At 53.3% G+C, this 8,533-nt stretch overlaps 1 protein-coding gene across 1 annotated transcript; it reads right to left on the bottom strand.

Annotated features, from left to right (window-relative positions):
* Positions 1-6,852: 6,852 nt before the first annotated feature.
* Positions 6,853-8,157, bottom strand: LOC123075816 (putrescine hydroxycinnamoyltransferase 1-like). Its single transcript, XM_044498332.1, has one exon. It carries the CDS (start codon positions 8,155-8,157, stop codon positions 6,853-6,855), a length of 1,305 nt encoding a protein of 434 aa, XP_044354267.1.
* Between the last annotated feature and the right edge of the window lie 376 nt (positions 8,158-8,533).

Below are 8,533 nucleotides of genomic sequence, written 5' to 3' on the forward strand. Positions count from 1 at the left end.
AGCTGAAGGATGCCACTAGCCAATGCGAATCACTCGAGAAGGATAACAAAGCCAAGGCAGGCGAACTCAACAAGGCTTTACAAGAGGCGCGAGAGGCACGGTCCGAGTCTAGAGCGGCTCGGGAGGAGATCCAGCAAGCTGGGGAGATAGCGGCTGGTAAGCCCTTTATATTTCAGACTAAATTCGGCGACTCGAAGTATGCTCTGCTTAATCAATTGTGGAGTTCTCCAGACCCATTCTTGGACCTGCCGAAGAGTGTCGCCGATGCGGTGCAGTTTTACCAAGCGCAAGACGGTCGTGCAGTGGAGAAGCTTTTCTGGTCACAGTTCAACGTGCCAAAGCGCCCATCGTTGCTGAACGAACAAAATGGCCCAGTGGGCCGAGCTCCACAAGGTGTCCGGAGCTGCCATGAAGGCAGTCGTGGTATGGCTGTGGCCAACTGGGCCAATTCCGAACAGTTATTTCGGTTTGGTGCAGCGACTTGTTGATGCGGTGCCGCATATCGACGCCGTTAAGCGGTCGGCGTGCATTGAAGGTGCACGGTGGCCTTTGCCCGTGTCAAGACGTACTGGGCAAAAATGAAGGCCGCCGATGTTGCAGCAAACAGTCCACCCGAAGGTAAGGACCATCGCACACCAGAGCATTATTTTGAAGATGTCCTAGAGGGCGCCCGCTTGATAGAGGGTCAATGCTCGAAGGATATAATGTTCGAGTGAATGTATCAGAATTGTGATAACAATATTATGATATATTAAGGCTGTGTTATATTTATGCCTTTTGCCTGAAAGGCATTTCCTCCTGTGCGGCCGTTTTTTTATAATCTGAAGGTTTGCCAGTCGTCGGCTTCAGCCCCCCTCGCATATAATGCGGGGGTGTTTGGAATAGCAACTGACTACACTTGACCCAACGTCGTGGTCCGTGAAGGAGGTGTCAGTGCGGCGAACTAGGCAACCGGACTATAGGGCTTTAACACCTTCACTTGGCCATAGGAGTTTGACGGTGGGTCTATGATATAGCCCCTTGTATGTACGCGGTTATCTGAATAAGGCTGCGCTACGTAGGTGACCGAAAAATGGTCCTTCGTGTTATACGAAAGAAATCGCAAAAGATTTTAATAAGTCGCCGAGTGGTTGACCAGCTCTCGCCACATCATGACAGTCAGTTTTCGGCTTTCTCTACTGAGGTGTTTAACCAGGTGAACCGGAAACACAATCGCAGTAGTTCTCCCTTTACTACCCTAGCCGATAGAGCGGAACGTAAGGCAGTAAGCACAGGAGCCGGGCAACCCAACTATTGACCAAAGACATGATTCGGAGCTGATGCATATAATGCCAAAACTCGTGAAGCCGAAGTATGCTGTAGAGCTGTTCGGACTTGTTGGCAATTTAATATGTTGCCGTATTGAGCCCCTGGCGATTAGTGCCGAGGTGTGTATGTGAAACCACCGAAAAGGTACAATACAGTTCTATGAGGAAAAGTAAGTACTGAAGACGGATTATGTCCATTGGAATGTGATTGATACTTTGAGCGCAATCTTACAGATTATAACACCTCTACCCAGGTCATTTTACATGCCAGGGGTCGAAGGCTGAGGAGAAATGCTATATCCAGGTTTTAAATAGAGTGTTTGGTCTACAAAAAATCTTTTGGACCTCGTGTCGCACTTCTGCGCTGCCTTTGCCTTAGCGAAGAGGATTCCTTAAAAGGAGCAATCTTTGGTTGCTTGGACGAAACTGGGCTCCAAAAGAGTCCTTGCAGGTCCATAGGATGAACAGGTTTTGATTCATTTGTGACAAAAGATAAAAAATAGTTTAAAAAGAAGGGAGAAAAGCTGTAGGAGGACAAACCGTGCTGTAGGCCTGTCCGCATTGTGCCTCCGTCGACGACCAAGGTATTTTAAGTGCGTAATTATGCGTGTGCGATGTGAACTTCGCGGGCATATGCGGCGAACGACGGAGGCGGAACTGCTAATCCAGCTCTAAAATTGACCGGTCTTGTGTAGTAGAGGCCGGTGGCTTAATGGCCGATGAGGTATGCGGTTTAACGAGTCCGCTTTGTACTTCGGCTGTGATGGCCGTGGTGTACTCCTCGGAACGGAGGGGGTGTTCCGTGTTTCCATTGATCGTTATGATGCCGCGTGGACCGGGCATGATAAGCTTTAGATAGGCGTAGTGTAGGACCGCATTGAAACGAGCGAACGCGGTCCGCCCAAGCAGTGCATGGTATCCACTGCAGAACGGAACAATATCGAAGATCAAGGCTTCGCTTTGGAAGTTGTCCGGTGAACCGAAGACGACTTCCAGTGTGATTGAGCCCGTACAGTGAGCTTCTTCACCATGTATTATACCTTTGAAGGTAGTTGTGGTGGGCTTGATCCTTGAGGGATCAATGCCCATTTTGCGAACAATGTCTTGATAGAGCAAATTAAGGCTACTGCCGCCGTCCAGAAGGACTCGTGTGAGATGGAATCCATCAATGATTGGGTCGAGGACCAAAGCTGCCGAACCTTTGCGACGGATACCTGTTGGGTGGTCATTGCGATCAAAAGTGATCGGACATGCTGCCCATGGGTTAAATTTTGGTACGACCGACTTTATGGCCTAGTCGTCTCGTGGTATGCGCTTGCGCTCCCTCATAGGGATATGCGTCACAGATATCATGTTTACTATTTTTACTTCGGGGGGAAATTGCTTTTGTCCCCCGGTGTTTGGCTGGCGAGTCTCCTCGTCTTCGTTGTCACTAGGCGGCCCTTTCCCTTTGTGTTCGGCGTTGAGCTTGCCTGCTTGTTTGAAAACCCAACAATTTCTGTTGGTATGGTTGGCGGGTTTGTCGGAGCTGCCATGAATTTGACAGGGCCGATCCAGTATCCTGTCTAAACTGGATGGGCCATCTTTGTTTCCCTTGAATGGCTTATTCCGTTGACCGGATTTGGACGCTTGTTTTTATTGCGTCGAGGCTTGCCATTGCCATCCCTGACCTCAGAGGTCCAGGATCGCTGGTGCTATTGTTTCGTCGAGCCAGCCAGCTATCTTCTCCCGCGCAGAAGCGGGTCATTAGTGCGGTAAGAGCTGCCATAGACTTTGGTTTTTCTTGGCCGAGGTGACGGGCCAGCCACTCATCTCGGACGCTATGCTTAAAGGTCGCTAGGGCTTCGGCGTCCGGACAGTCGAGGATTTGATTCTTTTTAATTAAGAACCTGGTCCAGAGCTTCATGGCTGACTCTCCGGGCTGCTGGATGATGTGACTGAGGTCATGGGCGTCCGGAGGCCGGACATATGTACCTTGGAAGTTGTCGCGAAAGGCGTCTTCCAGATCTTCCCAGTTGCCAATAGAGTTTTCTGGGAGGCTGTTTAGCCAGTGTCGAGCTGGTCCCTTTAATTTTAGTGGGAGATATTTGATGGCATGAAGATCATCACCGCGGGCCATGTGAATATGGAGAAGAAAAATCCTCAATCCATACCGTGGGATCTGTTGTTCCACCATACGATTTGATATTCACGGTTTTAAACCCTTCTGGGAATTCGTGCTCCATTACTTCATCAGTGAAGCAGAGGGGGTGTGCGGCGCTTCTATATCGGGCCAAGTCGCGAGTAGCTCGGATGGAGTCCGTCTGCGGTTTTCGGCCCGGGCGTGATTATGCTTGTCACGTGCAGCTAGATAGCCGTCGTCGCGCGTTGGGGCGCGCCCCCTCGATCCGTAGATCGATCTGGTCTGACCTGCTCTACTGTCCAGGTCTTGCCGCAGGTCATATGTATATCCCCGAGCTGTTATATCTCTACCTTTACGGCGAGGTAGTATGGGCTGGTGTTCGGCTTGAGTTGTCGTTTTGTCTCGGCCACGAGGTGGTCGGTCAGCCACATTACGTGTTGATGGTGCGGGCTCGAGGGCCTCGTCATCAAATTGGGGTAGCAGTTTACGTTTCGGGTAACTTTTGGTTGGGCGCTGGAGGCCGTATTCCTCGGCTGCCAGGACATTAGTCCATCTATCGTTGAGCAGATCTTGATCAGCTTGAAGCTTCTGCTGCTTCTTTCTCAGGCTCCTTGCAGTGGCAATTAGTCGGCACTTAAAGCGCTCCTGCTCAAGAGGTTCCTCAGGTACGATAAAATCTTCGTCACCGAGGCTCACCTCGTCCTCGGAGAGTGGGAGATAATTACTGTCCTCCGAGTCTTCGTTTACGGCCTGTTCGTCAGGGCTAACTTGCCCATCTTCCCGATTGTCCTGTTCGAAATTTGGCTCGACGGGGTCTTCTTTGTCTTTGGCATCGCCCGGAGTGTTGTTGCCTCCTGTGCCGACATTGCTGTGTTTTCCACGGCATGATTAGAGCGGCGCCGCTGACGTCGGCACTTTGGCTGTGTCTCAGGAGGTTTATCCTCGACTGGATCTTCTTTATCATCGCCGCTACCTTCTTTGGGTGTGTCCACCATGTACACGTCATACGAAGAGGTGGCCGTCCAGCGTCCGGTAAACGGCGGGTTTTCGGCCTGCTCCTCTCCGGCATCGTCGTCCATACCGTCGATGTCTTCGGAGCCGTAGTCGAGCATGTCAGTTAAGTCCTCGACAGTGGCTATGAAGTGGGTGGTGGGTGGGACGTAAAATTCCCCGCTCTCAGCCCCTAGTCCGGGCTGGGCGTAGTTCAGACATTGCTCTCCTCTGTAATGATGAGGGATCACATCAAGTCCGGAGCCTCGCTTAAAGGCAAGGTTTGGCCAGGGAGAAGAAAATCCGTGGAGTACGGCGGGAAGGAAACTCCTTGGCCGAGCTCACACGATGCTGACTCCGAGGGTTCGGAGCCGGTGTCTGGAGAAGAGTCCGGCTTCATGATGGTTGCCAGTGACACTACTTCCTTCGGCTCTCCCGTGCTGGGCTCAATGGCCGCAGATAGTCCGGCAGGCTCAGTAATCCCGTCTTCGGACCTGGCGATGCGCTCTGGATCTAAGGCCAGAGCAGAGGTTGAGGTCGTGAACCCTTGGAAGATCAAGTCTCCTCGGATATCAGCGACATAGTCCAGATTTTCAAAACTAATCTGGTGACCTGGGGCGTAGCTGTCAATCTGCTCTAGATGGCCAAGCGAGTTGGCCCGCAGTGCGAAGCCGCCGAATACGAAGATCTGGCCGGGGAGAAAAACCTCCTTCAGGACCGCATTGTTGTAGATGATGGACGGAGCCATCGAACCTCCTGGCGACGACACAGCGGAACTCTCAATGAAAGCACCAATGTCGGTGTCAAAACCGGCGGATCTCAGGTAGGGGGTCCCGAACTGTGCATCTAAGGTCGATGGTAACAGGAGACGGGGGACACGATGTTTACCCAGGTTCGGGCCCTCTTGACGGAGGTAATACCCTACTTTCTGCTCGATTGATCTTGATGAATATGAGAATTACAAGAGTTGATCTACCACGAGATCGTAATGGCTAAACCCTAGATGTCTAGCCTGTATGATTGTGATTGCCTCTACGGACTAAACCCTCCGATTTATATAGACACCGGAGGGGCCTAGGGTTGTACAGAGTCGGTTTACAAAGGAAGGAATCTATATATCCGAACGCCAAGCTTGCCATCCACGCAAAGGAGAGTCCCATCCGGACACGGGAAGAAGTATTCTGTCTTGTATCTTCATAGCCCATTAGTCCAGCCCATGTTAAATAGTCCGGACGCCCGAGGACCCCTTAATCCAGGACTCCCTCAATGCCTTGGTTGGAACTGTGTGGCGGCGGCGATATCCCTCAGTAGGAATTAGATCTCCCACGTTCTATCCCCAGGGGTGTTGAGGTGTGTCTTCATCAGAACTTGCGGATTCGGTCAGTGCTAGTCTTCGCTGGATATGCTCGGATCCGGTCTTCGTTCTTTTTCGTTTGGGTGTATAGATTTGATGCTTCCGATTTACGACATTCTTCATCGGCGATGGTTGCTGCTCTGGTGCGCTTTTCCTATGGGGTGTTAGCACGATGGCTTTTCGATTGTTCACGACAACAAGGTTTGCCCGGCTCCAACAAAGAAGGAGCGATGACGGCGGCGTGATTTCGGCTCACTCAAGTGTTTATAGTCGTCGCTAGGTGGTCCAACCTGATTCTAATTTTTATTACTTTTTTTTATCGAAGTTCGGACTTTATTCAAAATAACAGTAGTCGGTTACAATCTGCCCGTAGGCTGGGTCGGATAAAATCCGGGCTGCTCCCTAGCCAGCATTCCGTCCCATCAAGTGTACAGGCACGCTGAGCACAAAGATGGGCCGGCACATTTTGTTCTCTACCAACATGTCGAACCGAAAAAGAAGTAAAAGTAACGATGTAGTTCGCTAACTCTCTAAAGATGGGCGAAGCAACCGATCTAGAATTGCCTCGCGAGTTCCAGAGGTCGACCAACTGTGAGCAGTCCACCTCCATGATCACATGTGAGAAACCTCGGAGTTGGGCGAAGATGACCCCCTCCCAAAAGGCCAGTAGCTCGGCGATGAAAGGGTCCGAAGCGCCTGGCAAAGGCTTACACCATGCTCCTAGGAAAGAGAGGTGAGAGCGAGCCACCCCCGCCCCTCCCCTAGTCGTATCTGCATACACTGATCCATCAGTGTTTATAGTGATCCATCCCGCCTCCGGAGGACGCCAACCCTGGCTCACAGTTCTGGTCCGTCGTCCCGGAATATCGATGATGGAGAGAGCTTCATGCACCTGATTCTAATTTTTATTACTTGATCGAAAGTCTCTCACGCCAACAAAAGATACTGACAAAATACAAGACTGACGTGGCTCCCCAACAGAAGTTCCAAAAATACCATGATGGTGGCAGTCGAGGTGTTTGATAACTTGACAGGGTAAAAGGCCCAATCCGTACTCTGGTGTCAGGCGGCGCCTGGAGCTAGAACCGGGCGTACAGTAGGTGCTGGAAGTCGTTGAGGATCGCGGCCTCCGTACACATGAGAACGCGCACGCTGCCGTCCTCCTTCCCGTTGTCCATCAGATAGACGAACCCGGCGCGCTCCGACACTGCGCGCAGCATTGCCAGCGGCTTCCCCCACCCGAAGTCCACGTCGTACACCGGCATGCCAAGCCAGCTGATCACCCGCAGCTCCGTCTCTGGCATGCGCCCCGGCGCCGGCTTGCTGTCGATCTCGGTGAGCTCGAAGTAGTCTATCGCCGAGCGCACTAGCTCGTCGTCCATCCGACGGACGGCGCTACTGATCTGGCCGGCCACGAACACCAGGTCCTCCGACTCCGAGGAGGTGACGTCTCGCACCTTGCCAGCCGCGCCAAGCCAGATGATCCCGTTGCCGCAGTAGCCAGGCGGGAGCGGCGGCCTCATGCTGCGCCGGACGCTCGCCGGGAAGGTGAGACGGGTGGTGGCGTCCGGTGGCAGCCGGCGGGCGACGCAGACGCACCGCCACACGTGGGCACTCAGGGCGCAGAACGTGCTCACGCGGCCGCCGTCGCCGCCGACGCAGGCACGCTTGAGAGCGGTGACCTGGTCCTTGGAGACGACGAAAGCCTGGGTGACGACGGTCTCCGACGGCTCGACGGATAGGTTCAGCTTGGGGCAGAAGGCCGAGAAGGCGTCGGGGTGGACCAAGGGTGGGGAGCGCGCGCGGAGGAGGGTGCGGTCGTGGAACGGGAGCTCTAGCGCCGCCCCGCCGCCGCCCCTGGAGAAGGCAGACCACGTCTGCAAGAAGTGGAACGCGCTGATGGCGTCGACGGCGACGTGGTGCAGCGCCGTCCCTAATGCCACCCCGCCGCACTTCAAGAAGGTCACCTGGACAGCGCACAAGATGGACGGCGAGTGGTCTTCGACGCGGGGAACAAAGAGCGTCCTCAGCTCCGGCGACGGCAAGAAGCTGCGGAAGTCGTCGATGGTGAGGTCCGAGCGAGCGACGACGAAGAGCGCGCCCTGGCCGGTGCAGTCGATCTCTGCCCGGCCGTTGCCGTCCATGCCGAGGCGGCCGGCCATGGGGTAGAAAGCCACGAGTGCCTTGGCCATCGCCGCCTTGAGCCTGGCCACGTCGAAGAAGTCACCGGGCTCGGAGCGGTACGGGTAGAAGTAGACGGCGGGGGTGTGGCCTCTGTTGACCAGCATGAGGTCGAGCGGGGAGAGCCACATGCCTCTCCTGGGCGTCTCCTGGCAGGGTGCCACCATGCACGACTCCACCACCTCCACCTCGTCCACACCCATTTTCGTCGCTTTCTTCGTAGAAAGCACCGCGCCCATTTTTCTCCTGCTGACTGAGATGAGGTCGAGTGAAGAGACGGATGTGTAGCGCTCTTGCAGCAGCTCGCGCGCTTCTCCCATTTTATAGTCTACATGCACACGGTCCAGGGGTTTATGTTCTTAAAATGATTAATTTTTTATATTTGAATTGGATAGTGATGGGAAGGATGTGGATGTTCTCACTTGCATCGTGTCGGCTTTGTACCCTTATAAACGCGGAACTTATAAACGGGGAGATTATCATGTTTCAATTCAAATTGTTCCTCTTCTCAAAAAAAAAAAATTGTTTCTAGAAACGACTTGTGTACACCGTTTTGCAAAAAATAGGTATAAAAAGTAG

Source organism: Triticum aestivum, chromosome 3D (assembly GCF_018294505.1).
Source record: "Triticum aestivum cultivar Chinese Spring chromosome 3D, IWGSC CS RefSeq v2.1, whole genome shotgun sequence".
Classification (NCBI taxonomy): Eukaryota; Viridiplantae; Streptophyta; class Magnoliopsida; order Poales; family Poaceae; genus Triticum; species Triticum aestivum.

Coding starts and splice junctions, on each gene's coding strand:
- LOC123075816 (XM_044498332.1), bottom strand. CDS start 8,157: ATGGGTGTGGACGAGGTGGAGGTGGTGGAGTCGTGCATGGTGGCACCC.